This window comes from Neodothiora populina (assembly GCF_041146345.1).
Source record: "Neodothiora populina strain CPC 39397 chromosome Unknown canker_contig_11, whole genome shotgun sequence".
NCBI lineage: Eukaryota > Fungi > Ascomycota > Dothideomycetes > Dothideales > Dothioraceae > Neodothiora > Neodothiora populina.
This window is the reverse complement of record NW_027191410.1, coordinates 209,846-237,144: the sequence shown is the minus strand read 5'-3', so window position 1 is coordinate 237,144 and position 27,299 is coordinate 209,846. Positions and strand designations below refer to the sequence as shown.

The 27,299-nt window shown below is 51.1% G+C and overlaps 16 protein-coding genes across 16 annotated transcripts; 12 read left to right on the top strand and 4 right to left on the bottom strand.

The window, feature by feature from the left end:
* Window positions 1-1,912: 1,912 nt before the first annotated feature.
* On the top strand, window positions 1,913-2,740 carry AAFC00_000375 (uncharacterized protein; the record flags this gene model as incomplete). The annotated part of the gene is made up of 2 exons (XM_069343432.1): window positions 1,913-1,967; window positions 2,043-2,740. 2 exons carry the CDS (start codon window positions 1,913-1,915, stop codon window positions 2,738-2,740), a joined length of 753 nt encoding a protein of 250 aa, XP_069200196.1.
* A 2,042-nt stretch (window positions 2,741-4,782) lies between these two features.
* Window positions 4,783-5,457, top strand: AAFC00_000374 (uncharacterized protein; the record flags this gene model as incomplete). Its single annotated transcript, XM_069343423.1, has 2 exons — window positions 4,783-4,819; window positions 4,874-5,457. 2 exons carry the CDS (start codon window positions 4,783-4,785, stop codon window positions 5,455-5,457), a joined length of 621 nt encoding a protein of 206 aa, XP_069200195.1.
* An 839-nt stretch (window positions 5,458-6,296) lies between these two features.
* On the bottom strand, window positions 6,297-7,072 carry AAFC00_000373 (uncharacterized protein; the record flags this gene model as incomplete). Its single annotated transcript, XM_069343413.1, has 2 exons — window positions 6,297-6,851; window positions 6,956-7,072. 2 exons carry the CDS (start codon window positions 7,070-7,072, stop codon window positions 6,297-6,299), a joined length of 672 nt encoding a protein of 223 aa, XP_069200194.1.
* Window positions 7,073-7,769: 697 nt separating this feature from the next.
* AAFC00_000372 (mitochondrial 54S ribosomal protein bL28m) lies at window positions 7,770-8,417 on the top strand (the record flags this gene model as incomplete). The annotated part of the gene is made up of 1 exon (XM_069343401.1): window positions 7,770-8,417. The coding sequence occupies one exon, from the start codon at window positions 7,770-7,772 to the stop codon at window positions 8,415-8,417; it is 648 nt and encodes a 215-aa protein (XP_069200193.1).
* Window positions 8,418-9,382: 965 nt separating this feature from the next.
* Window positions 9,383-9,862, top strand: AAFC00_000371 (uncharacterized protein; the record flags this gene model as incomplete). Its single annotated transcript, XM_069343391.1, has 3 exons — window positions 9,383-9,405; window positions 9,470-9,502; window positions 9,562-9,862. 3 exons carry the CDS (start codon window positions 9,383-9,385, stop codon window positions 9,860-9,862), a joined length of 357 nt encoding a protein of 118 aa, XP_069200192.1.
* A 671-nt stretch (window positions 9,863-10,533) lies between these two features.
* On the top strand, window positions 10,534-11,733 carry AAFC00_000370 (uncharacterized protein; the record flags this gene model as incomplete). Its single annotated transcript, XM_069343377.1, has 5 exons — window positions 10,534-10,760; window positions 10,837-10,876; window positions 10,936-11,060; window positions 11,128-11,627; window positions 11,702-11,733. The coding sequence occupies 5 exons, from the start codon at window positions 10,534-10,536 to the stop codon at window positions 11,731-11,733; spliced, it is 924 nt and encodes a 307-aa protein (XP_069200191.1).
* A 607-nt stretch (window positions 11,734-12,340) lies between these two features.
* On the top strand, window positions 12,341-13,541 carry AAFC00_000369 (uncharacterized protein; the record flags this gene model as incomplete). Its single annotated transcript, XM_069343368.1, has 2 exons — window positions 12,341-12,395; window positions 12,481-13,541. 2 exons carry the CDS (start codon window positions 12,341-12,343, stop codon window positions 13,539-13,541), a joined length of 1,116 nt encoding a protein of 371 aa, XP_069200190.1.
* A 391-nt stretch (window positions 13,542-13,932) lies between these two features.
* AAFC00_000368 (uncharacterized protein) lies at window positions 13,933-14,467 on the top strand (the record flags this gene model as incomplete). Its single annotated transcript, XM_069343354.1, has 3 exons — window positions 13,933-13,944; window positions 14,000-14,236; window positions 14,324-14,467. The coding sequence occupies 3 exons, from the start codon at window positions 13,933-13,935 to the stop codon at window positions 14,465-14,467; spliced, it is 393 nt and encodes a 130-aa protein (XP_069200189.1).
* Window positions 14,468-14,977: 510 nt separating this feature from the next.
* On the bottom strand, window positions 14,978-16,058 carry AAFC00_000367 (uncharacterized protein; the record flags this gene model as incomplete). The annotated part of the gene is made up of 3 exons (XM_069343345.1): window positions 14,978-15,708; window positions 15,770-15,869; window positions 15,921-16,058. The coding sequence occupies 3 exons, from the start codon at window positions 16,056-16,058 to the stop codon at window positions 14,978-14,980; spliced, it is 969 nt and encodes a 322-aa protein (XP_069200188.1).
* Window positions 16,059-16,465: 407 nt separating this feature from the next.
* On the top strand, window positions 16,466-17,166 carry AAFC00_000366 (uncharacterized protein; the record flags this gene model as incomplete). Its single annotated transcript, XM_069343335.1, has 2 exons — window positions 16,466-16,682; window positions 16,745-17,166. The coding sequence occupies 2 exons, from the start codon at window positions 16,466-16,468 to the stop codon at window positions 17,164-17,166; spliced, it is 639 nt and encodes a 212-aa protein (XP_069200187.1).
* A 449-nt stretch (window positions 17,167-17,615) lies between these two features.
* Window positions 17,616-18,615, bottom strand: AAFC00_000365 (uncharacterized protein; the record flags this gene model as incomplete). The annotated part of the gene is made up of 3 exons (XM_069343323.1): window positions 17,616-17,673; window positions 17,728-17,913; window positions 17,969-18,615. 3 exons carry the CDS (start codon window positions 18,613-18,615, stop codon window positions 17,616-17,618), a joined length of 891 nt encoding a protein of 296 aa, XP_069200186.1.
* A 639-nt stretch (window positions 18,616-19,254) lies between these two features.
* On the top strand, window positions 19,255-19,908 carry AAFC00_000364 (uncharacterized protein; the record flags this gene model as incomplete). The annotated part of the gene is made up of 3 exons (XM_069343312.1): window positions 19,255-19,263; window positions 19,328-19,672; window positions 19,726-19,908. The coding sequence occupies 3 exons, from the start codon at window positions 19,255-19,257 to the stop codon at window positions 19,906-19,908; spliced, it is 537 nt and encodes a 178-aa protein (XP_069200185.1).
* Window positions 19,909-21,516: 1,608 nt separating this feature from the next.
* Window positions 21,517-22,707, top strand: AAFC00_000363 (uncharacterized protein; the record flags this gene model as incomplete). The annotated part of the gene is made up of 1 exon (XM_069343302.1): window positions 21,517-22,707. One exon carries the CDS (start codon window positions 21,517-21,519, stop codon window positions 22,705-22,707), a length of 1,191 nt encoding a protein of 396 aa, XP_069200184.1.
* Window positions 22,708-23,221: 514 nt separating this feature from the next.
* AAFC00_000362 (uncharacterized protein) lies at window positions 23,222-24,220 on the bottom strand (the record flags this gene model as incomplete). Its single annotated transcript, XM_069343293.1, has 2 exons — window positions 23,222-24,002; window positions 24,063-24,220. 2 exons carry the CDS (start codon window positions 24,218-24,220, stop codon window positions 23,222-23,224), a joined length of 939 nt encoding a protein of 312 aa, XP_069200183.1.
* A 480-nt stretch (window positions 24,221-24,700) lies between these two features.
* AAFC00_000361 (uncharacterized protein) lies at window positions 24,701-25,522 on the top strand (the record flags this gene model as incomplete). Its single annotated transcript, XM_069343281.1, has 3 exons — window positions 24,701-24,950; window positions 25,041-25,397; window positions 25,455-25,522. The coding sequence occupies 3 exons, from the start codon at window positions 24,701-24,703 to the stop codon at window positions 25,520-25,522; spliced, it is 675 nt and encodes a 224-aa protein (XP_069200182.1).
* Window positions 25,523-26,079: 557 nt separating this feature from the next.
* AAFC00_000360 (uncharacterized protein) lies at window positions 26,080-27,053 on the top strand (the record flags this gene model as incomplete). The annotated part of the gene is made up of 3 exons (XM_069343270.1): window positions 26,080-26,195; window positions 26,267-26,575; window positions 26,636-27,053. 3 exons carry the CDS (start codon window positions 26,080-26,082, stop codon window positions 27,051-27,053), a joined length of 843 nt encoding a protein of 280 aa, XP_069200181.1.
* Between the last annotated feature and the right edge of the window lie 246 nt (window positions 27,054-27,299).

Genomic DNA, 27,299 nt, shown 5'->3' with positions numbered 1-27,299 from the left:
GCTTGATGAAAATTGCACATAACTTCAGTGCAGTACAATGCTTTCGACTTAGAATCTGCCGTGGATGAAATGCCTGGAGACATGGATCCGGAAGGTGGTGCCGATGGAGTGGCCTGATGAACACGACTAAAAGTCCACGATTGCATCCTTCACGGGAGTCATGAAATCACACTTCATTCGATCTTTGGAGTTGCATGCATCTTCCTTGAACCACTGTCGTACGGTCTATCGTGGTAGCTAACACCTGTCGCACGAGGGAACGACTCGTTCAACTGGTTTTGCCAAAGTCACCATTCATCGCATTCAACAGTGAAGATAGAAATGTCAGACGTCACCGTGAACCACTGCGAGGACTCGCCACTTCTCGCCCCGGAACTCAGGTGTTCAGAAAACTACAGGAAATGGTCTGCTTATGCAAAGGCGGCTCTCAAGATAGAGGGATGTTATCGCCTGGTTAAAGGAGACTTTCCAGAGCCGGTCAAGCAAGATGACGATGAAGATCTTGGTTTTACCAAGCAGCACAAAGAATGGCATCGCCAGAATGACATGGCCATTACTCTCATCGCCCTTATGTGCTGCCCTCCGATTGCGGGCAAGGTAGCTGAATTCCGGTCCGCGAAAGAAGCTTGGGATTACCTTGAGGCCAAATACGATCGGATCGATTTTGGCGAGATGTCATTGGCCTGGAGACGATTCAAGTCGTTCCGCATAGACGAATCAGATTCTGCATCTCAGATACGTCAGCAGTATCAGAGCGTCCTTCAAGGGCTGAGAGTTGTAGGTCATGCCATCAGTAATGCCACTGCAATAGTCAATTTCTTGCATGTCGCTGAGGAGGCAGGCTATACCCGATTTGCCTATATACAGAGTCATAATCTCATCAACATCAGGCCTGACGACTATCCCAACATCGATACAACATCGATAGCTTTCTTTCTTTCTTCGAAATTGAAGAGATCTGCAAGTTACCATTCCAAGCTGGAATAGACCTTTTCAGTGAAGCTTCCAACAAGCGTAGTGCGAAGAAGCAGCGTAACAGAGAGAAAAAGTGCTCCTATTGCGGTCTGCTCAGCCATAATGTCGAAACCTGCTGGAGCCTTCACCCTCACTTGCGCAAGACACGCAGCAAGTCCGACAAGCATATGGACTCTTGACTTCACATGCAAACTCAACATGGATTCACTAGAAGCATCCACAATTGCTGCGCCTTCTAGCAGCTACAACCGTCGTGTCAATCTCGAAATGCTCCTTCAAAAGGATTTCATCACCCTCTTCGGCGAAATTCGTAGATGGCTGGTTGGTTGTAGAGCCAACAGTATAAGTGCAGAGGCAGGAGGCAATTGACATGCGCTTGTCCACTAGGCATATGTAGGAGGGGTATAGAAGTGCTCTTGGATGACGGAAGGACCCTACTGTATGTATAAACGAAATCAATGCAGGCAGATTACTCTCACTGAGTGCAACGTCATCACAACCATATCTTCAAAATGTCATGAGCAGTGTAGATGTGCAACACCTTGAGTGTAATTGCCCTGCAGCAGCCATTAAGTGTAAGATGTGTTCTGGCGCGCGTGGAGTGCATTGATATCGTCCTCTCCACGACTTGACGTACAGTAAATAGTGTATAGGGTTGTTGTTTAGAGGTTCGATAAGTGGACCATGTCGGTCTCTCGGAGGTCCGTCCCTGTTCTCCGGATTCCTTGGCATGATTTTCTCCAAAAGATGATATTTATTTCTCTCATAAAGTTTAGGATAATTATCTCTGATGAACCTGATCTCACCCGGACCTTTCGAATAAATAAAATCTATATACGAACAATTGACGCTACATAAAGAAACCACAGCAAGTGACAGGAACAGAGAGAGACTTTTTCGGATTTACACAAGAAAGAAGAATCACATCACAGTCAAGATGGCCGCCGCAGTGCAGCAAAGCAATCCCTTCATCAAGCAACTCGGTGCAAACGGTACATAAAACCAATCTCTTCTGATTAAAGACTAGAGATCATATTCCAGTGACCAGCAACTTACAACGGAGACAGACCGCAAAACACGCGACAGAGCAATCACGCAACTACGAACCTTCCTCTCACGCTCAACCGCCTTCACACATCTCGACCTCCTCAAACTATGGAAGGGCTTCTTCTACGCAATGTGGTCGGCGGACAAGCCGCGCTACCAACAGGCTCTCGCGCGTGATCTCGCCTCTCTCCACACCGTCTTCAGCAGCAACGCAAACACCCTGCTCTTCATTCGCTGTTTCTGGGAGACCATGGGCCGGGAATGGGGCGGTATTGAGTCGCTACGTATGGACAAATTCCTGTATCTCGTCCGTGTTTTCATCGCCCAATCTTTCACCTGGTTGGCGAGGGATGGCTGGAAAGACGCAGAGTCTCGCACAGAGTTCCTTGAGATATTGGAGCATGAAGGTCCGATGAACGCAAGGGAGGTCAAGGTCCCCAACGGACTGAGATACCACGTACTGGACATCTACGTCGATGAATTGGACAAGGCAGATGGCGAAAGATCTGCCCCAGTGGAAGAGATGATGGGTCCCATCACTAGATTATCCAAGGATTGCCCTGTCAAGAGCGTCCGAGAGCGTGCACGAGAAGCACTTGACGATTCGCGACTCGCTGACTGGAAGGGGGAGAACATCAACGACGAGGAAGATGAAGACGAAGAAGAAGGAACAGACGACAAGAACAGCGACGACGAGTTCGGTGGTTTCGACGACTGACTGTGGACTAAAAGAAATACGAATCAACGTCGATCGGCTGCCGGTTCTGCTGCTACTTTCACGGTGAATTGGTTAGAGTCTACATCGAGGAGGCAAAACATCCACCACTTCTCTTTGCTTTCGTTACGTTGAACAGACGATTGCACAACCTCGGCGTTACCATCATTGCCCCTTTGACAACACTTGACAGTCGAGACACTCCAACGACAGACATGCCACAGTGCACGACCTATTGGCTCCGGTGCCAGAAAAATAGGGACAGACGAAGCTAGCAACATCGAAATTACCAGCTTGCCGTCTGACAATACGGTCGCTACGCTGAACTAATCTAGAAGACTTCCGAGCTTCTGCCCCTGGTCGCTCTCGTCACATTTTATCAAAGCCTGGCTGTGCCGTCATCGGATTTATACGCTGCCATCTTGCCATGTGGCAAATAGGCAACTTCTCTGAGATGGCTGGAATGGCTCTCGAACGCGTGTTGGCAAGGCGGCCGATCCTGTTCAAACAAAATTGAGCAGGTTGATGTACCTGTAGGTCCCCTCCAAAAGATCAAATCGTGTCCTTCGTCGGATCAACGACCACGAGCGTGGGTTATATTATATCATCGAAAGGCGTAGGGACGGCCATCGTCGTCGTAACTAATCGGAGGACATCTCCTATTCCTGTAGGCTTGAGATTGAGTTCAAGAATCGTGGTCCTGCCGCCCATCTCGGGGGGTATTTCTTCGCCGCATAGCTGCGCATGTTTTTGTTCAATGTAGTCATTTTCCACGGCATCTATGTATGCGCCGCCGTTGCCATTGTAGCAGCCCCAAATATTGTCCGTGAACAAGGCTTTGAAAAAGCCGAGTTTGGGGTCCGGATGTAGAGCACACATGTCCCGTATGCATTCTTGGAATTCCTTGTTACAGGTTTTGAAAGAATCCTTGGCGCAGCTGGGCCAGCAGGCGTCGTGCTTCTTGCAGCAGTCGTAGAATTTTGGCTCCGGCATAAAGCTTCCGATCTTTTTGCAATACAAGTGTGATTTCGTCTTCCTGCCAGGTTGGCAAGGGGCTATCTGGTCAAAAGGTTAGTCGTGCCGATGATGACTCTCGAGGTAGTGAATTACATCTTTGGCATGATAATTCTCTGGTCTCTTCCCATACACAACATGGCCACCGCCCTCGCCAGTCTGGCCCTCATCCCAATCATGGTCCCCAGGCACCTCTTCTTTTTTTCTCTACCAAACAGTGCGACCAGGATCAGTATCACGTAAATAATCAACATTTCGTTAGGACCTGCGGTTGGCTCTGTCTTGACTGGACGAGGGAAGAGGCTGGATGACGGTGATTTTCTATACTTATCTGACTAGTCTACTCGGTTTAATGTGCCCGTGGCTTGAGTGCTGATGGTCGTTTTACCGTCAAAACTAATTGTACCACGCATTGGCCCCTTCAATAACTAGCGTGACAGCCTGAAGTGATGTTGTTCATTCCATGACGATTACAGGCTTATGACAGGTAGTTCTTGTCGTGCCCCAGGTGCGTGGCTTACCTTTTCTGCTTTGACTCTCTTGTGATAGGTACCATTTGATTGTGTCGCCACCGCGATGTGTGATCCTTGGTCGAAAAGACGCTTCCAGCTGTAGTTGGTAAGGCACTTTCACAGAGAATAATACGTGGTTCTGTCATATTCGTCAAGTAAAGTATGCATTCTCACTCTCATGCTGACCCATGCTCTGTGGTCTATATGGTTGGTCGCTATACGTTGTTCTAGCCTACATTTCATTGGTCAACTAACGCTACTACTCACAGTCCTGAATCATGACAGCAAGCACAGTTGGAAGCCTTCCTGCGATATGGCATCCATGGAAAGTTCTACCTTGTGTTTTGTTATATCTAATTCGTAACTGCTTGATGTACTATTTCGAAATTAGCGAAAGACTTGGCATCGACGCTGCTCGTTGGCGTCATCTGGACAGGCGGATTAATTACTTTATTCTTGCGGATTACACAACGACAATCACGACTCAGTTGCTGTACACACATACACACCACGCCCAGAATGCCTCTCATCCAGAGCTCGCAGGACTATCTGCCTTGTATGTTCTTCCCAAGTAGTCAAATGCATCATAATCGTGCTAACCTCATCCCAGACATCGATGCAGCTCCATCTCAAAGCGACATTGCCTCGGCCAAGGCACTCGTGACCCAGTCTCTACCCGCAGACTATAACACCACACTGCACGAGAGACTTCCTCAATATCCCGATTCGGACTTCTCCGACCTAGTAGCCGCCGAACACGCGCGACTCGCTGCTGGACTCCCCAAGGAGGGAGGCATCGACTTGTCTCGCTACGAAGCCCAGGATGCGCCTGTCTCAACCGACATCGCCGAGTGGCGCGCTGTCCTCCAGAACGCCTATACTAGCTCCGAGTATTTACAGTCAAGATTGACCAACCTCGGCCTGCTGGAGACTTTCGGCAAGAACGCGTGGCTCATCAGCAATGATCAGCTCGAGCACATCTTGCGCGATGCCGAGAAGGAAGTGATTGCGCGCAAGGACGAGCTCGAGGCGTTGAATGAAGAGAGACGCACCGCGCAGGCCGCTACGAGAGCCGAGATGGAGACAATGGAACAGACTTGGCGCAATGGTATCGGCCGCATGATCGATGTTGAGGTCGCGGCGGAAGGTCTCAGAAGGGAGATATTGGAGCGGAAGAGACGCGCGGCAAAGTAAATCATTCTCGCCATTCGACTGATGAATCATCATCATAATTTCAAGAGATCTTCAAGAGCAGACGGTCGACACGAGATCATCGGTCCTACGACTTCTGGCGCCGAACGAAACATCATGGAAAACACGATCTCTCCACCAATCCTACATGAGAGCCAGCGCCCCAAAGGCACAGATCAACATCATTTGAGACAAGCCTGGTTCAGCTGGGGCGTCAGGATACACTGGAACATAAGTGGACATCACAGACAAACAAGGGTTCTGGCACATCTAGCAGGGCAAAGTCCCCAACGAATGGGGAGCTGAAGGACGATCGTGACATGCTTAGTCTAGAGAGCGAGGCTGCCCGTGTCACGGATCCCCTTCAGCACAGGCTTCACCTGCAGCGCCTGTAACGGATTTCCATGCGCCGTACCGCGAGCGGCAAAAGTACGCAGGGAAGCAGGACGAAATTACTGGAAGCGTCACCGTTCGATGATCACCGAAGTACGAAAGAGCGTGCTGGAGGAATTGGGCACGGGAAGCATGTGTGTATCATCCGCAGGGACCGAATATATACACTTGCAAGTAGTACATCTACCATGTCCTCGCGCTCTTTGATAGTCTCCAAGCCTGGTCGGATTGATCCAGGCGGAAGGTCGATGGACAATATCGGGTCGAGGTATGAAATGACCATGGTCATCAAGGCTTTCAGCATCGGAAGAACACCATGGCATACCACGTCCTCTCCGTAGTCAACCACGATTGGCAATGTGAAGAACAATGTCATCTATCATTTCCATCTATCTGTAGAGATGCTACGCAATCATGAGTACTTCATTATAACGACACCAACGTCCCTCCTATTGCGCCTCTTTGCCCTTGCCGTCAAAGTCCAACAGACTCTTGTCGTGTCTGAACTTGGCATACGCCGGCCTAGCCAAGCATTTGCCCGTGACCTCGATATCTGTCTTGATATCCTCAATCAAGCTCTCCTTGCTCACATAATCATATTCCGGGCGGATGAACCCCAAAATGACAAGGTTCATATGACTGCCGTAAAAGTCATGCTTGAACTCATGCAAGATGTGCACCTCGACACTCCTGACCGTGTTCTTGTAGAACGGATTCCACCCTATCGACATGACCATGGGGAAAACGGCGCCTCTGTCGTGCGTGAAGCTGCCTTCCCGTTCTTCTTCTTCGCCTGATGGACCCGCCACCGCCCGCACGATCCCGTCTAGCACTTTGCCGGCGGCGTGTTCGACTTTTTGCATCGTGGTTCCCGTGTGTGCCATTTCGCCGATCGCGCTGCTGGGCGATAGGCCGGCCCAGCCGTAGTAGACGCCGGATTCCATGTCGTTGTGGCCGCCGACTGTGAGCCCTGACAGGGGGATGTTGGCTGTCGGGATACCGAGCTGGGTTATTTGTCAGTGGCGAAAGAGGAGAAAAGTCTATATATATCAGGTTTCACAAGGACTTTGTGAATTGTTCTTCGGAGAGCCTGGATTGTGAGACTCACATCTTTACTTCCTCGCCCGAAGCCTTTGACTACCTCGCCATCCAGCCTGATGGGGAAGGGTGCTTCAGGCCCATGCTCTGGTCCTACCACGGTAGGGCGAACACCGTCTGGTCGCATTATCGATTCGCTAAGAGTATTGTTTTCGAGCTGAGTCACCTAGGTGGATGGTCGGGCGATGACGTTAATGGTGGGGAGAGTTCGAAGAGGTAAAGTTGCAGATTTCCCAGAGGTATACCAAATGCTGAGTTGCAGTAGTTTTGTGGTTTTCGAAGAAGTTCGAATTTATTCCTGGACTGCCGTTTTTGTTCCACACTTTATGGTATGACGATAAACAGATGTCGGAAGGGCAGGTACAGATACATGTAGGGTAAGGGATCCGTACCTCTCGCCTTACCTTATCTTGCATTGCCGGATCTATCCGTGTCAGATAAGCACTGGATGATGACCGTCACGAATTCGGGTTTGCTTGCGGTTTGCATGGCACCTACAGGTCCCAAAGTGTTTGAATGTGTTTGCATGTGAAGCCGATACGCCGACTTTGGATTTGTCGAAGTCGCTTCCGCGATGGATGATTGATAGACAGTTTGTATTATTGTCAAGCACACGACTCACCACCTTGTCTCGACACTCGGAGGCCAATCGCCTGTGTTAATCTCGAAGCGGGAATCTCTCACTCGACAAACGGATCTGGACGTTTTTACTCTGCTCTCCGCTCAATTTTATTGACGAGCACCAGTAGACACGAGTGCCTTAACACCTTTTGCTTAGCACGACAGCACTCCCGGCTACCACCTGTTTACATATATCGCTCACCATGTTCTCCGCTCTCCGTCCCCGGTGTCTTCACGCCGTAGAGTCTCGCGCATTCTCGACGAGTACCCGTCTGTCCTGGAAGTCACACAAGAACGCACTCGCGGAGGCACACGAAAACCTACCACCTTACCCACACGGCCCGGCGAGGTGGTACAAGCAATCAGACAAGGGCCTGTACGGCGGCCAGCGTGTTCGATTCGGCAACAACGTGTCCAAGGACACCGAGACCAAATCTCGTCGCACGTGGCATCCCAACATCATGCGCAAATCACTCTTCAGCAAAGCCCTCAACCGACGCATCAGAGTGCGTGTGAGCACGAGAGTTCTCAGGACTATTGATAAGGTTGGAGGACTAGACGAATATCTCCTGGGCGAGAAGAGCGCAAGAATAAGGGAATTGGGCATGGAGGGCTGGCGTCTACGATGCATCGTCATGGCCACCAAGTCCGTTCAGGACAGATTCAACATGCAGAGAGTCGCACTTGGTCTACCTCAGGTCGATTATGCAGCACTTGCTTTGGAGACTGCTGAAATGCCCCCGGAGCTCATTGGCCAGAACGTTGAGGATTCTGAGTTCCTTGTCGAGGAGGATCAGGATGTGGAAGAAATCGCAAGCACTGGAGCAGAATCCAAGGAAATCGGTGCATGAATGGGTACGGCGTGCTTGAGCGGCTGACGGATTTCGCAGAGGTTGAAGAAGCCGGATGCGAGTGCTTGTGAGGCAGTCTAAGCCTCACGAAGGGCTGAAAGTAAGACAGGACATGACTTGCTGGCACTGCAACAAAACGACCCCCCATCCGACTAGCTCACACAATCAACGTCGGAGCAGCATTGCAGGGAGAGCGGCTTGCAAGAACTGGGCCTGAAAGTATTTACGCCCACGCAACACTTTTGTCTTTGACCTTGACCTGGCGCATACGCCTCATTCACTGGTCTCACTTTTGAGCTTTGTACATTCCATCTGCTGGTAAAGAAATGTCGGTATTGGCTAGACGTCTGGTCGGACCTCTGTTCTCCTGGCCATAGCACGTGTGTTGTCGTGGCCCGAGTCTTTATCCAGTTCTGTAATATAGTAAACATGAATAACTCTTACTTTTCTTCTGAGCTTGATCCAGCAATCTTGTCGCGAGTATGCATGCACGGCTTAGTCCAGTAGAGTCTTCGAAGTTTGCGGTGGACGAGTTACTATTAGAAGCCATACGTGTGACTTTATCAGGCGAATTATAGAAAATGATGGTTGGTATACAAATTGCTTGACCAGACACGATTATCTTGACTCTTTCGCCTATTTCTCATTGTTTCACCAAAGCTACATTGCATCTTCATTTATATCACTTCTTGTACGTGACGGCAAATAATCCTGGTATGAGAGAAGGAGGGTGGTTCAGATCGTACAGTATATATTTGCTCGGCGAAACTCCGGATTGAGGAAAGGCCTCCGCCGCTGTACTACACAGCACAGTGGGATACACTGCAGTACGGCGCATCCAATCAGTACAACTGAACTATACCACAGACACCAAGCTCGGCCATCATAGAAAGCGATACGATTGTCCCTCATATTCCACTCTATCAGCTCGATTACAAGTCATCATCAGTAGTAATACCTTCAAGATGGCTGACAACACCAAGATTTCGTAAGCGCATCACTCCAGATATCCGGTCTACAAGATCATGCGCTCAATGCTAATCTATTCCCAGCGAACTTCTTCAAAAGCCGCGCAGCGAGCTCACGTACGCTTCAAGCATCTAGTCCCCCCCTTATCGCGCCCGTCGTCTAACAAACCTCCCAGCGAATACGAAGTCGCGCGCGTCGAAGAGCACGAGTTCACAGCGGGACCCCTGTCCATTCTCCAAACCGCCGTTCGCAATCACAACCAGGTCGTCATCTCGTGCCGCAACAACAGAAAGCTACTAGCACGCGTCAAGGCCTTCGACAGACATTGCAACATGGTGCTGGAGAACGTCAAGGAGATGTGGACGGAATACCCCAAGAATGCGCAAGGAAAGCCCGGCAAGGGCATGAACAAGGATCGCTTCATCAGCAAAATGTTCCTGCGAGGCGACTCGGTTATTCTGGTTCTTCTTACTTGAGGTGGGCAATGATGGGCTGTAAGATTTCAAGCATGATGCATGAGCACAGAGGAAACCATACAATCGCACAGGTACTGGCACGCCCAGTTCTTCATGCTCCTCTGGAAAGTGAAGTCGAAGGTTCGACCTCTTGACAGACCAAAATACAGAGGGTCGGAAACGCGCCATTTCTACCAAATGTGTACGGCGCATGGCGTTCAAGGAAAAGAGGAAGGAGGCTCCATACAAAATACCTATACCGCGTGTCTTTTCAAAAGGTACTACGACAAATACTCGCATAAAAGCGAATAGCGAAAGCCAGATACATGATGAAATGCTGTAACTTTCTACTGTACCGCCTCCGTAAACACTTTTGCATACGACTATCGTTTCAACGGGCGACCATATCACGCCCTTTGCTGCTGTGGCTTCATGTTGTTGAATATCGTAAGAGGATTGCATTCAGCGAGGTTACTGTAGCTGGCTTCATGTTGACAGCGCAAATGACAAAGTGACCCTGGCCAGGATTTCGCCGTCAATGCTTACCTCCGTCTCTGTGCTTTCTTGCTGCACAACAGCGTCATAAGCATTCTAAACTTTCTCAGCACCCCCCCGTAACTTTTAGATTATTCGTATGCAATAACATACCACCAAATCAAATCTACTCGTCCCCGGAACACAGACGAGAAGCCATGTTCGCACATCGCGCAAAAGCACTCCAGTCACGACTGGCCTCTTCTCCCCTTTCCTATCGTCAATCCCTCCGCCAATTCTCATCCTCGCCGGTCAGCTCCAAACTCACTCTCGCCTACGACTACTACGAGGCCGAGCGACCGAGCCCGGATTCCGCGACCAATGCTCCCATTATCTTCATGCACGGCCTGTTCGGCTCCAAGAAGAATAACAGGAGCATGAGTAAGTGAGGACGACTTCTTATATCCTTTCTGCTGTTTCCTTGTCGAGTCTCGATGGGTTGACATTGGGGGTTTCTTCAGAGTGTTCGCCCGCGAGTTGAACCGTTCTGTTTACGCCATTGTACGTCTGAATATCCTCTGGTCCATTGGCTGGTTGACCTTGCTTATTCTCTTCACCAGGACTTGAGGAATCATGGTGAATCACCACACGATCCGCGTCACGACTACACCGCCCTTGCCGAAGATGTCGAGCATTTCATACAGGATCACGAGATCAAGAACAGTGCGCTGATAGGCCACTCCATGTATGACTTTCTCTTCTTGTCTCGTCATACAATCTGCGTGTCCTAACACACGGTGTGAAATTCCCAGGGGCGCAAAGACAGCAATGGTAGTCGCCTTGCGCGCAAAGACACCCATCTCGACGCTCATCTCCGTCGACAACGCCCCCGTAGACGCAGCACTAAAGTCCGACTTTGCCAAATACATCCGGGCCATGCGCGCCATCGAAGCCGCTGGGGTCAAGAAACAAACCGAAGCCGACGCCATCATGGCTACCTACGAGTCCAACCTGCCCATTCGCCAGTTCCTGCTCACCAACTTGCAACGGTCCAAGGAGGACGGTATGCAGCGCTTCCGTGTTCCCGTCGAGTATCTCGCCAATGCGTTGGACAACATGGCGGATTTCCCTTTCAAGGACCCGGACGAGGCGAGATGGTCGGGCCCGACGCTGTTCGTGCGTGGCACTCAGAGCCACTATGTGCCTGACGAGACTCTGCCCATTATCGGTCGCTTCTTTCCGAGATTTCAAGTCAAGGACATTGATTGTGGCCATTGGGTCGTTAGCGAGAAGCCCGAAGAATTCCGCAAAGGTAAGAGGATATCTCGTTTCGTCATTACTGTTATTGCTCGAGATTGTGACACTGACATGTTTCTTTCCATTCAGCTGTTGTGGAGTTCATGCAAGATGCAGAATAAGAAGGCAGGAAAGAACAAAGTCCATATAGTTTGATATAGAAGATGTTTCTTGCATAGAGTCAAAGTAGAGACACGACTGTTTCAGTGTTACTTATTCGCTCTATCCTTGATGGTGATATGATGGTGATGCGCGATGCACCAAGAAAGGAACAGTTGAAAGCCTGTCCATATGGAGATCACGAGCAGGCATACTGTGACCTGGCATGATGACAGCACTCAACACGAGAGGTTCCAGAACGTGTGTGGATTCCCTTCATTGGTAGAATGCACCATCATGATACGCACTTGAAGGGTTCCGAAATCGCTCTCAGACGCTAAGCTCAAGTCAAGCGGCTGTGGTTGGAGGGGTTCAACCAGCGGAGCGATGACGGCGAAGTTTTACACGGCAGATCACGCGTGTGCGTCACAGTCATCCTTAGGAAAAAGGTAACTCAATGATTGAATTGCATCTGTAACTTTGCGACAGATAACAAAAGCACTTTTCTCTTGTTTCTGCTAAGGAAGCCCCCAATTGTGTCGATTGCTCTCAAAGTTGAGACTTCGTTCTTTTATATTTTTCCATTGCTGTAACACAATACCCAGTCACACGCATTCTCACACCCCCACCATGGATGTCCAGAGCTTCACCAGCAACACTGGCAACTTCCCGCCCAAGAAGTGCGGTATGTAAATTTCCCCTGATTCACAATTCTGCTCAATACTATACTGCACAAGAGAATTGGCGACATTGACACGAGCACAACACAGGTGTTCTCGGCGCCACTGGCTCGGTCGGCCAGCGATTCATCCTCCTCCTCGCCCTCCACCCACACTTTAAGCTCCATGCCGTCGGAGCCTCGGAGCGATCCGCCGGAAAGAAGTACAGAGACGCAGTGAAATGGAAGCAGGCATATCCCATGTCCAAAGAGCTGGGCGAGTTGGTGGTCCGAAAGTGTGTGCCTGAGGAGTTTGCGGACTGCGACCTGGTCTTCTCCGGTCTGGACAGTGATGTCGCCGGCGATGTCGAGATGGCTTTCCTCAAGTCCAACCTCGCCGTCTTCTCCAACGCAAAGAACTACCGTCGCGACCCCCTGGTGCCTCTGGTCGTGCCCACGGTGAACCTGCCTCACATGGATGTCATCAAGCACCAGCGCAAGCATTACGGCCTTGAGAAGGGTTTCCTCATGTGCAACTCCAACTGCGCCGTCATCGGCATAGTCATCCCTTTCGCCGCTCTCCAGGCCAAGTTCGGCCCCATCAACCAGGTGTCTGTGGTCACGATGCAGGCAGTCTCTGGCGCAGGATACCCCGGCGTCAGCAGTATGGATGTCATTGACAACGTCGTGCCTTTCATTTCTGGCGAGGAGGACAAGCTCGAGACCGAAGCTCAGAAGATTCTGGGTCAGGTCAACGCAGAGGTCACGGGCTTCCAGGACCAGGCGGAGCTCAAGATCTCGGCGGCATGCAACAGAGTGCCCGTGTTGGACGGACACACGGCGTGCGTGTCGCTCAAGTTCGACAGACGACCAGCGCCCTCGGCCGAGGAGGTCAAGCAGGCCATGCGCGAGTACGTGTCTGACGCTCAGAAGCTCGGCTGCCCGTCAGCGCCGGAGCACGCCATTGTGGTCATGGAGGAGCCGGACCGACCGCAACCCAGACTCGACCGCGAGACGGACAGAGGATACGCGGTCAGCGTGGGAAGAGTCAGAGAGGACGAGAGCGGCATCTTCGACATCAAGTTTGTCGCACTCAGCCACAACACCGTCATCGGTGCAGCGGGATCATCTATCCTTAATGCCGAGGCGGCGGTGCTCAAGGGTTACGCTTGAGATGGCTCACGAGGATGCTGTAGCGATGTGACTCGATGGACACTAGATATACTACAAAACAAAAACAAGCACTTTTTCTATTTTCTCTTATCATGACATCCTTGATCCTCCGTTGTTCTTTTCTGTTGCATTGGAGCATATTTTGAGCATTTCTTGAACATTATCTAATCACAATGGAAGTGATAATCTCAATCGCTCTTGTCTTGGCATAAAGGGTCTCGGGGACGGGAACTCAGATGCGGAGAGAGCGAGAGATGATGTCGTCGATCTTTGTAGTAACAGAGGCACAACTTTATTTTACCCTACCTACCAATCATCTATCATCCTGCCACCCGTCTACCTCAATAATCCGTACTCAATTCCCGACATATAGCACAACACAATCACCAACATGTCACGAGCAGTAAGACCACAACAAAACCTTCACCAAGACACGCACTGAGACTTTTCTCCCACAGCAAATCTCCAAACACTACACACGCCTCTTCAACCGCTGGCCAGTCGACCGCCTGCGGCCCGGAATCTCCTTCCAAAAAGTCCTGAAGAAGAGAATAGCCGCGGGCCCAGAGCCAGACATCAACGAGTCCAATACGGCGCAGGTCGAGGTCGTGAATCCGTCGCGCAGCACGCCTACCGCCGAACTCAGAGAGGTCAATGCGCTTTACTCGTTGTTGGAGAACCGATATGCCAATGAGGTTTGTATTCGGTTTTCCTTGTGCCTTGCTTTATTTGTCCAAAGAGCGAAGAGAGTCCAGTTGCTGAAATGATGATTTGCGCAACAGTACCCGTTGTCGCAAAAGATGATGAATCCAACTAGTGTGCCGGATCACTACCGCGATCTGGAGAAGGAACTCGACGAGGTGCCGAATCGGTCGTGGGGTCAGAACTTCCTCAAGCGGCTCTCGGGAATGGTCAGGTGGCAGTAGTGGATGCAATCGCGAGATCAAGGAGGCTGAGAAGAGAAGACAAGAGGAGAAGAGGAGGAGAGAGATTGCTTGTATGATTATTTCTCGTACCATTATTCCCCCGTTCACGACGACAAGAAGTTATTGCACCTTATTGTGCAGCTGGCCGCGCGAACGGAGATGGTTGTTCAGACTGAAAGTCTTCCAGGAGTGGACTGAGACTACTGCTTGGTGGCAGGAATTCGATTCTGGTGACTCTCCGACCACTATCCACTTCTACAGGGCTACAACTTTCGAATCGCATCATCATCCGCATCCCCCGGGAAACATGTAATGCGGCTGAATTGCATCAACAAGGAGAGTACAACAGAAAGCATGCTACGTCACTTGGGAATAACGGATTTGTCCACTGGACGTGATATGAAAAAAAGATCCGGAAGTCTTCAACCCTCTCAATGCTTTGCTTGGATGCTCAAAGATCATCGTATCCTGTCATATACATCAAGCATGACATGATTAGACGAGAAGTAACTAGTAATCATAGAACCCTTTTCCACTTTTCTTTCCCAACCAGCCCGCATCGACCATCTTACTCAGCAAGACAGAAGGTCTGTATTTCGAATCACCCATTTCTTGATGAAGCACCTTCATGATAGCCAGACACGTATCCAAGCCGATAAAGTCCGCCAACTGCAAAGGACCCATGGGCACATTCGTGCCGTTCTTCATGATGGCATCGATGTCTTCCTTGCTGCCCACGCCTGTCTCGAGACAGATGATGGCCTCGTTGATATACGGCATGAGAATCCTATTGGCCAAGAACCCGGGGCTGTCGGCGCTGACGGAGGGGATCTTGCCCATGCGCTTGCAGAAAGCGATGGCGGTCGCCAGTGTCGCATCGGATGTCTGCAGGCCAGTGATGATCTCGACGCCTTTCTGCACGGGCACGGGATTCATGAAGTGGGTACTGATGACTCGACTCGAGGTGGAGAGATCCGTCGGGTCCTTGGTGGTTGACGCCGCGATCTTCGTGATGCTTATGCTCGAGGTATTGGTCGCCAGCACGGTGTGAGAGGAGGTTATCTGAGCCAGCCGAGAGAAGATGTCTGTCTTGAGGCCGATGATCTCGGGAACCGCTTCAATGACCATGTCGACATTGGACAGATCGTCCATCGAAGTGGTTGAAGTCAGTCGCGAACGTGCGGCATCGGCGTCGTCTTGGGTTATTCTCTGCTTGGCTACATCTTTGGCCAATAGTTTATCTGTTCAAGGGATCTCAGGTTCAAATTCTAGTGAACAAAACAGACAGTAGATGAGGTTTACCGGCAAACTTGAGGCCTTTGTCTATAGACGCTTGCGAAGTGTCGACGAGTGTCACGGGTACACCTGCTTTCTGAGCCGCTACCAGTGCGATGCCTAAGCCCTGGGAATCAGTCAACGATGGTCAATCTCGTGTTATACAGTATACACACACCATCTGGCCAGCTCCAATGACTCCGATAGACTTGACATGTGCGGCTTCTGCTTGTCGTCGTTGAACACTGACGCTGAAGCCGTGTGTGAACTGGCGATGCAGCTGTGTCTGTCTTCTAAACACTGGCCGGACAGACATGTTGACTAGGGATCTGTATGAAGCGAATGACATGGTAGAAGCAATCACGAATGCGCAAGAGTTTGGTATTTTGTGTCCTGTGCGCTGGTCGGTCTACTACTCACTCTTGAGATATCTTATGTTATCCCACGTTTATCGCCAGCATGTGCTGCCGAGGTAAACATGTCAGCAGAGTGGAAGCTCGGTTGACGTCAATCGATAGAGTCTAATCAAATCTAATCAATCTCTTGGTATCACTGAGGTACCGAGTACGACTGCATACAGTACAACAACTAGTAGTACTGTTGTTCTAACATTCATAATAATAGTAAAAGTGATATTGTCTATACAACCACCATACCGGGCGATTATCGCATCAAGCAGGAAGACTCCAGTCCTATTCTACTTCCTGACCGGACGCAACAAACATGCAGGACATGGCATTACAGACACTATTTGCACTAGAGCAGCGACTAGAGCGTCTAAGTCTCCTGCTGCACGGCGACTCCATACAAGACAACCAGGACGACGGGGAACCCTCTTCAGATTCATCCGCATCCATCACCTCGCGCTTACAAAGTCTCGAAAAATCGCTGCAGTCAATCGCGTCCCATTCGAGCTCTGCTGCCGAGCTCCTACTCTTGCGTGAGACGACCTCTTAGTCTTTTCAACACATCACTAAGACTGACTTGATATCGCCGCTACAGAGAAACAGCATCCGCGGATATGGAAAGATGAAACTTCCACTGACGCTTCTCGGGACGCGGTAGACGATATACCCAACGATGCACTGGCTGCTCTCGTCCTTGCGCATACCCCTTCGTATCACACTACTGCCGCGCAACTGACTTCGCTGAACGATCTCCCTCTGCCAGATACCTCTTCGTCCACGAACCTGCTGGCGCTGCAGCCGCGGATACAAAAGGCTAAGCGGCGTCAAGAGCGCCAGATGGAGGCGATCAGTCTCTTGAGGGAACAAAGTGTTGCTCTCCTGGGACGTTGGTATGAGTTGGGCATCGTCGGTATTGGTGATTGTTGGACTGAATGTGACGCTCGTTTGACCAATGCAGAGACTGTTGTTCGACGTGCGGAAGCTAAGAAGAGACACGAAGAAGAGAACGCCATCTAGCACGTCTACTGTCCTAGCTACTGGGGAAGTGAGGACTTCACCGAGTATTGCTATACCCGCTATGTTCGCTTAGATCACCATCAGGTCTACAGCAGAAGGCAACGGCCTCTCAGAAGACAGGCACTGGGAATGTGCGTCCTAGCTTCATATGAACACTTACCCACTGGCAGTCGAAAATCGCTGGAAGGGCGTCACTTTTCAACTACTGGAGTGATACTAAACGGAACTCTTTGCCTTGGAAATCGAGGAAACACGCCCAGATAAGTCGGGAGCTTGTACCGACCTCGTTTCCTCGTCCGTCTCAAGTTGTCGTCTCGCCAGGCCCGATGGTGTGAGGACAAGAGTAGTAGATGCAGTTATTCGAGTATCATGCTCACCGACAGGCGCCTTGGGTACAGGGCGATGATGAGAATGTCTGAAGGTTATCGTCTGGGTATTGCTGCTTGCGCTCACACAAATCTTCCTTGAGGGTCTAGTCTATCGAGAAGCTCTATCGTTTTCTCGTACCTACAGCTTATTAGCATACATGTGAAGTGCAAGATAGATCAAAGAGAGACTTACATGGTGAAGACAATGCCACCGCTCAGGATGAGACGGACTAGTCTAGGAGTGGCGCCGGCCCAGAAAGCACTGATTTTCTCTTCTTTGAGCATGCGTGCCACACAGTGAAAAGTGTTCCTGTACTCGGTCTTGGCCTCAATTGACTGCATCCTCGTCTTTACCGTGTCCAAGGGCATGGTGACGTAACTGCCGCGATGTTAGCATAGTGGACGAGATTCAAGTGTGACAGAGCAAGACGTACACTGTAATGACACCCGCCAGACCACCAATACCGAAAGTGCTGATGGTGCCCAGCTTCTCCCCTGGTGCAGCGTAGCTTTGAGCCAGCTGCTTCAGGCTCGTGTAACTGCTGAACCTCACAGCCGAATTTGCAGCTTGGCGAGCAGTGGTTGGGACGAAACCCTGGAAGAAACCTCTGATTCCCTTCTCTTGCGCGATGATCTTGGTTCCATGAAGGAAGCCTCGCATCCTCGGGGTCCCCGATTTGCGATCATCGATCAATTGCGTCTTGATACTCTCGAACGGAGTGACAGCCAACAGACTCTCGGTGACACCAGCGCCAAAGCCAGCAGCCACAGTGGCCGGACCACTGATGGTGCCATCGGGGTTCGACAGCATGCCCTTGTACGTGTCGAAGGAGACGAACCGAATAGCGGCCTTGAGCGAGTTTCCAATGATCAGCGTGGTGCATCCAGCGTACCACTGTGAGCCGAACGGTGGCCATGGCAGCTTCTTGCCATCGGGCAGACGGCGGTTGAGTTGTGTGCGTGTCTTTGCGAATTCGGCAGGATAGGTGATGGCGATTTCAATGGCGCCCGCGGTCGAGCCTGCTATTATGGACCGGAGAGGCGAGGGCTTCTTCTTGCCCTCTGCGCTGGGAGCACTCATCTTAGGTGGGTGGGTGGGTGGGTGAGGGGCAGGTATTGGATGTTGGAGGACAGAAAATCAGGTGTTTGTCGCCGAAGTCGGGATTGGGCGTGTCAACGTCAAGGTATGGATGACGTCTAGAGGAAGGTGTGAGGTTGATTTATTTCCCCTCGAGACACGAGTCGGAATGTTTTATTTGTTGTTAGTGAGTCGGGGTAAACAGATAAGGTACAGTATACACAATGACTGCTGTGTAGGATGTTTTTTTATATTACTGTACGTGATCCTACAGTGTCACGGCGAACTATACCACCATCTTTCCCCAAAGAGGTATATTACTGTACGTCCAACTCGGTAGTGGGGTTTTTGGCGGCTGAACGAGTCATCCCCACGTTTTCCAGGTCGGGCTTAGCCACGGACTCGCCGAGACCACTTCACGGTATTCCAGCTATCTAGTTCCAGAAAGACGATATAGTTTGCAATGTTACCTCAGGCACGAATGATCAAGACAGTCGATATAACTCAGCTTAGTGTCGCATAACCGGAGTCCTTCTCTTGTCTTTCCTCTTCGATTGTGGTGTGTGTGTGTGTGTGTCAACAGTACACTGAGCTGCGCAACAACCCGACCATACGCGACAATATCTTCAATCTCACATAATAATGGCAAATGTTCGTCGTGGCCGACTGATATTAACAAACGAAACAGAATGCGCGATTTAACCTTCCGTTTCAGAAAGCCCAAAAGTCGCAAGCGGCGCGCAACACGGCCAAGCTGAGCCAGCTGCACATGATCACTCTCGCCGTCCACGCCTTGTACCACGTCCTGCGTCTCGTCCTCGTGCGCCGCTCGCTGTATCCTTATGTTCTGCTCTCCCTGCCGAGTCTGCTCATAGAGTTCTGGTTCGAGCGCATCGCCCGCCCCACCTATGTCGACTCGGGCAATGGCTCCGAGCTCAAGCGCGCCGGAGAGGATCTCGATGCAAAAGGTCTGACTGAGTGGATGTGGGATGTTGTCTACTGGTCTTGGTTCTGCATTGCTCTCGTCACCATTGCTGGAGACTGGGCTTGGTGGCTTTACGTGAGTTGTGATCATTCACCTGAGATGCTGCTGTTTTATTGACACCTTCGCAGGCCGTCGTTCCTATCTACTCGGTCTACCTAGCGTACACCACCTTCACCAGCGCTAGACAGGGACTCTTGGGAGGAGATCCGGCCGCGGATGGTAGGGACGCTGCTGCACCTGCGGGACAGAGCAAGAGACAGGCGAAGCTGGAGAAGAGGGGCGCCAACGGACAGAGGGTACAGTACAGGTAAATCTGGGCTCGGCTAGTGTACATGCATGTGTGAGATGCGGTCCCGTCCTCTCACGCGTGCTGCTTGTAACGCTATATCCACCACGACATCTAGATGCGCACCCTTCCTCTGGATCCGAAGGCCAATGCACCCCATCCGGCGATCAGGCAAAGTCCACCCAGTGGCGTCACCGGGCCGAGGGCCTTGAACTTTTGAGGATCGAGAGTCAAGAGGTAGATGCTTCCGGAGAACATGGTCAAGTCGAAGTCAGTCTCTGGGTCGTCCGGGTTCATGATTACAGTAACAAATAGCTTACCATGCCGGCAACGAAAAGACCTGCAGCAACCTTGTTCTTGGGCTGGACCGTCGTGGCGAGAAGTAACACTCCCGCGTGAATCAACTAGCAAAAAGGCTATCTCAGGCTTCATGTCCATCATAATCAAAGTAGCAATGCAAAACACTAACCTGATAGTGAGCCGCTGTGTTCCAGCTTGCAATTTTCTGCGGATCCGCAATGCGCTTCTTCAATCCATGTGCCCCGAACGCACCAAAGGCGACGGCGGTGGCGCCGTAGATGGAACCGATTGTCCAGAACATGTCGTCAGAGTAATCTTCTCGTGTAACAACAAGAGGATCTTTTTATATTCTGACGAAAATAACTATTGTATTCGAGGTTGTCGTAGTTAAGTCCACAGCACATGAGATGGTACAAGCACACAGCTATATCAGGTTAGTGTGCCAAGGTGGATTTTTCAGTTGATCCTATAGAAGGTCTTTCGGGGTTAAGACCATTCGCGCCTTGATGTGCAAACAGAGAAGACGAGTACGAAGGTAAATCCTACCCAATCATGTATAATAGGGCATCTTATGCTTCAACATCAAAGCACCTTCGGCCATTGCCATTAGTACCAACGGCCACTTCGATTCCATGCTCCCCAACGAAGGATGTATAGGCTCATCGGGGAGACGATCGTCTTCTTGATCTGACCACTTGGAAGGCTCAGGTCATATGACACTGCCATGTCTGGTATACTCGATGAACCTGTCTTGAACGCAGATTGGGACGACAGATCTTAAAATGAAAATCACCGATCTTGACAGTGCTTGGACATCCAGAGAAATCCGGCCTGTGAGTGAAACTATAATCGAGTGCCTGGACTGTCTGCAATTACGTGCATGCTGGAGAAAATGACACGCACGCACTCTCCACTTCGGAGTCATGTCGCCTTACAAGAGACTGTGTGGCCGCGTACCTTTACTTGTGTCGTAAGTCAGTGCTTCTGCCATCGCTCCATAATATGTTACGTCAGGAAGTCACCTTGTGTACTGGAGCACCAATGACTTCCCATAGATTGAGTATCAGTTCGAGAAGCCGTTGTATTTTGTTAGACAGTGAACAGGGTCCCTCCCCCTGGGCCGAAGCTTTCTGGTGAAACGTTAGCGGCTGATCCCCACATGAAATGAACAAGGCATCACGGGCTAAACAGCATTGGAGCTCCCTAAAATCCACGTCAATCACCAAGACCCATCAAGCAACTGCAAACACTTAACATAAAACAAGGAAAGTCTGGCTTGGGACAAAGAACGGACAGAAGACAGACAGACGATCGAACAGCACCAACAGCAAGCATGACGACCATCACAGACCTCAGTGACTGGGAGAAGGACCCGCGACTCTTCCTCTTCACCTCCCTGACGGCTGGATCTTCGCACATCATCACTGCCACTTCTCGCATGGAAACGATCCTCAAGGCCAACAGGCTTCCATTTCAGGCCATCGACACGGCTACAGACGAAAAAGCACGGAAGCTCTGGGGCCGAAGAGCAGCCAAGCGGAAGCTGCCCGGCTTGGTCAAGGACGGCTTCGTCATCGCGGATCTGGAAGAAGTGGAAGAATGGAACGAATTCGGTGAACTGAAGGAAAACATTGGACCGGTGCCCGCTGCCGATGCGAACGTCCACGCCGTCCAGACCACCCTCGGAAGTCTTCGCATGCACGATGCCATTTCCACCGCCGCCAACAACTCTCCCACTCCTGCACCCCTGTTTGCCCTAAAGTCAACCCCTATCCCTGCAAACACGCCAGCCCCGACGTCAAGATCCTCTGAGGATGCACAGAGTAAACCCGGAGAGAGAATTGCCACGCCTCTCGCGGCAATTGCACAGGCGAAGAAAGACGCCGACAACAAGTCACTAGCACAGTCTTCTACTTCCGCAGCTTCCGTCAAGTCTTCCGCCAGTGTGATAGACCAAGCTCCCAAGCCAGAGACGATCAACTCGTCAATCGACGACAAGAAAGAAAGTATCGAGCTTGCGAAAGAGGCGGAAGAACACACGGATGCAAAAGCCACGGCTCCTTCGACCTCGGCCGCTTCTTCTGATCCTGCTGCTGCCGCGGCGTCCACCGAAACCACAGATGAACCGGCCGAATCTGCAGAGGCGACTAAGCCTAGCATCGACGACAAGACGAAGGTCGTCAATGATGCAGACGAGAAGAAGTCCGAAGTCGCAGAGAAAGCCACTGAGCCAGAAACCGACAATACTCCGACCGACGACGAAAAAGCCAGCACGAAAGCGACCACGGCGACCGAAGAGAAGCCAGCATCCTTATCATCATCCACAGTTAAAGACGCCCCAACACCATCCATGACCTTCTCCAGCCCTGTCGGCAGTAACAGCACCACCACTGCTGCAGCCGCCTCAACAACAGGAGAAAAGAAACACAGAGGAAGCAGCGTCAGCGCCGCCTCACCCGAGGAAATCCGGGACGCCGAGGAGAAGAACCTGATACGAGAGGAGGGTGAGGACGAAAGCCGATGAGACAAAAACCCGGCTCCACCAATTTCCCCTTGACCAAATTATCCGAACTACTCCTGCTGACACTATTGTCGAGGATACTGTTGCGCTTCGTGCTGCTGCTCCTGAAAACAAAGGGGGAAACACTTCAACGAGAGGAATTCATGATATAATCGGGTTATTTGGAAGGGGGACATTGGGAGGATTTGGGTCAAGAGCAGTGTCATCACTCATACCGGCACAAGGTGGATGGACGGATTGGGCTGGAGTGCAAAGGAGCGGGCATGGGGACCAAGACGTTCACAGCATAATACCAAGGGCCGAGTCTGGGAAGATGAAACATTGAAGAGAAGAGAAATGTCTATTGAGATTGACAGAAGATAAAGGCTTTGCTAAACAGCAAGAACAAACTAAATGCCAACGCCATCGCTATGCATCATCGATAGTATTAAAAAAGATGACATGACATGTCATGTTCGACCTGGTACCAAAAGGGAAACGGTATCCGCGATATATGCGGCATGAGGAAAAGCAGCCTCTACTGCAACAAATCCGGTACAGCAGGTCCAACGCCGCGTAGTAGAACAATGGTGTTTCCCGTCTGCACAGCCTTGCCCAGCTTCTCCGAGAATTCCAGCAGGCGCCCACCTTCGACATGGAATACCCTGAGCTTGTCCTCTTCGCCCTCGACTCTGTTATTGACATTTTGGATCTGCAGCGACTTGGCGGCTGCATCGAGCACCCGGCCGACGCTCCATTCAGCGCTGTAGAAGAAGGCGCCGCTGGGTAACTTGGCCGTTGTGGTGGACGCTTCGGCTTCGACATGCAAATAGACACGTTTCTCCGCCGCAATCTTGTCGTCGCCTTTAGCCGTCTTCTTCAGCTGCGCAGTAGCCTGCACCCGCGCGACGGCAAGCGAAGGGGTCTTGGATGTCGCCGTCTTGGTCGTCAGAGCCTTCTGCTTGGATGCGCCCCAAGCGCGCAACTTCTCTAATGCCGCGAAGCCTTTCTCCTTTTGCGTCTGCGTGCGGGCGCCGATGGGCACGAGCTTGTCGCATGCGTGGTCTTCTCTCAGGCGGTGCTTTAGACAGTACGACCGGTTGCATTGCTGGCAGTGGATACCGATGACTAGCGGGGTGTTGATCAGCGTCTTGCAAGCCGGATCAGAGCATTGTTGTTCGTGGGTCAGGACATTTGGTTTCGAGGACGGGGTCGAGCTGCCTGAGGGTGCTCGCGCTTTCTCTGCTCGAGCGCGCGCCCATGCGCCTGCGTTGCTGCAGGAATGCGCTGTTTCTGATCGGTGGTCGAGACAGAATTGTCTGGAGAGAAAGAGTTAGATACGCAATAGCAAATACATTGAAGAATTACTAGTCACTCACCCTTTGCAGCTCTCGCACTTGAAAGGAAGGAAATCCAATTGCCGGCAAAAAGCCATCTGGCAGTGGCTCCCGATCGCATCTACATCGCCCACGGACATTTCTGTATAGCTGCTCTCTGTCGTCTTCGGGGTGGAATTATTGGTATTTGGTGTAGACATGGTGGGAGAGAGCAGGGCGTGGCAAAGGATTAAATAAGATGTATATGTCTAAAGGCGACGACTATGTAATCGACTATACCGTAACAGTCATCGCCCCCTTGTGCGTTGATTCACTTCAGAGTCATTTTACTAAGGTATACCGTGAATGTGGTTCGCCGCCCTCGTCCAGGCAGACGATTGCTGACGCAGCATCATCATCAAATCAACAAACCAAGACCCTCCAAGGACGCCGAAGGGTGCAGGAGCCACTCGAACCTTCCGAATTCACTTGCTGCCAAGCTCCACTCCCTTCTCCGACTCCCGAGATCCTTTTGATCTTATCTAATCGAAATGACACCTCGAAGACAACTTGATTCTAGAACTCTTTACCTTTGATGAGCTGCGACCGATTTCTTCAACGACGACGTCAAAGTCTGAGCCATTGGCCTCTTCATCTAGAAGCTCCCTCGATACAACCTCTACCCTCACATCTCCGCAATAATGGCAGACTCACGGGATGCTCAAGCCACGCGCAGACCCAGATCCAAAGAAAGCCCATCCGCGGCCAAGAAATACTACCTCATCGCCTATAACTTCGTGTCAGCAATTCTATGGTCGACGGTACTAGGACGTGTCTTGATGGTGGGCTTGATCCATGGATTCAGCGGTAGTAATGTCTACCTTGGGGTCGGAGAATTCGCAAAGTGGACGCAGACATTGGCTGCGCTAGAGGTCCTGCACGCTGCGGTTGGTACGTGGCTATTTACTCCTAATGGGAGCACGATTCAGCAAAAACACAATCGAGTACTTGACAGCTAACATCGTGCGACATGTAAAATAGGGCTTGTTCGCGCACCCCTGATGACCACTGTAATGCAAGTGGCCTCACGCTTCGTCCTCGTCTGGGGCATCGTCGACCGCTTCCCCAACACCACCGCCTTCTCGCCCGTCTACTCGTCGATGTTGTTTGCTTGGAGCGTCACTGAAGTCATCAGATACAGCTTCTTCGCATGCATGCTGTGGTTCGGTGATGTGCCTGACAGACTCATGTGGTTGCGCTACAACACTTTCTTCGTGCTGTACCCACTCGGCATCAGCAGCGAGTGCTGGCTCATGTACAAGGCAATCGCACCCGCGCAGAGCTGGAATCTGGCCTATGGATATGCCATCAAGACTATCTCGTTCATTTACATTCCTGGTAAGTGGTATTTATCGGTACAGTGAGGCGAGGGCAATATTGACATTTTCTGTCTAGGGTCGTACATTCTGTACACGCATATGATGGCCCAGAGACGCAAGGTCTTGAAAGCCAGGAAGGATTGAAGGCATGGATACCTAGTCTACATGCGGCAGGCACTTTGAAAAGTGCCTGCCAGGATATGTCTACCAGCAGGAATCCGCTTGTCATCACTACAGTGTAGCTCATCAAGCTTCCCATAAGCTACTAGAAGGTACTCAGGTCCTTGGCAAAGTGCTCCCATGTCATGTCGAGTCGGCCATAGAGTTGTCCACCCCGAGTGCATGTACAGCCACTATCTGTGCCATGCAAGGAGAATATAGCTGGCAGTTCCACGGGTGCTTTATCAAACGCCCCAATAATGTAATTATATCCATAGATATTTACCTCCATAATCTCCGCAATTTGTGCCCTGAGGCTAGTTGCTAAGTAGCACGCCCCACAAACATCCCCCACTGCCTCGGCATCTCGTTCCAGAGCTACCATTCTACCCCACAGCGTTCTTGGACCGCGGTTGCATACCTAACCAGTGCGACCTTACATATCTGTTTCTGACAATTATATTTTGAGAACTACTCTATCGTCTCTCCAGAAGTATACACATAACTACACTACCATCCAGCCATATACTCGAATATCCAAAATGTCGGCTGCAGTTGATGTCAAATTGGAAGACTTCAGGTCAATCTTCTCTCTGGCAGGGAAAGTTGCTGTTGTCACAGGAGGATCTAGAGGATTAGGACTACATGCCGCATCAGGGTAGGCGCCCAGTTCTTGTTTCGTCACAAAAGTCCTCGGGCAAACTCGTTGACTTACGATTCAAACGACAGCCTATTGCAAGCCGGATGCTCCAAGGTCTTCATCTCGTCCCGCAAAGGATCAGCATGCGAAGAGGCCTGTGCAGCGCTCAATAACCTACCAGGCATATCTGGCAAAGCCGTCTCCGTCCCCGCAGACATCTCCAAAGTCTCCGAGATCGAGAGACTGGTGTCCGAAGTCGAGAAGCATACAGATCATGTAGACATTCTGTTCGCCAACGCCGGTGCCACTTGGGGCGCACCCTTCGATAAACACCCCGCAGAAGCATTCGCAAAGGTCATGGATCTGAATGTCAACAGCGTCTTCTACTGCATCCAGAAGTAAGCAATGCACACTCGAGATACAACTACCAGCCCATTCGCTGATTTGACCGCGTACAGATTCGCCCCCTTGCTGCAAAAGAAGGCATCCCTCGCCGACCCCTCGCGCGTCATCGTAACGGCCTCAATCGCAGGCATCGGCGTCGGTTCAATGGGCGACAACGCAACGCCAGGCTACAGCGCATCCAAAGCCGCCGCGTTGCATCTCACACGAAACCTAGCCGTCGAACTCGGGCCCCGAGGTATCCTCTGCAACAGTATCGCTCCGGGCTTCTTCCCCACCAAGATGGCTAATGGTCTGATGGCGTTGACGGGAGGCACTGATGCCCTTGCGCAGGCCAACCCGAACAAACGTCTGGGCAAGGCGGAGGATATTGCTGGGACGGTCGTGTATTTGTGTTCCAGGGCGTCTAGTCACCTGAATGGTGCGCATATTGTTATTGATGGTGGTAGCGTGCTCGGCAGGTCTAAGCTTTGAGATCTGGGGGCAGGGCCATTTTGACCTAGATGTTGTATACTTTGTATAAAGTATTGGAACTGACACCTCGGAGTGCACTTCCATGTGCTAGGCCCTTTTGATGCCATGACTAGATAATCGTATGATCTGACCAGCGTAACCGAGATGGGCTCACATGGCTTTTTTACCAAGCGAGTCATGTACTTGTCATCTGCAGAGAGAAATCCTACCTTTGTCTCAAACACTCCAGACACAGGAGACGAAAGA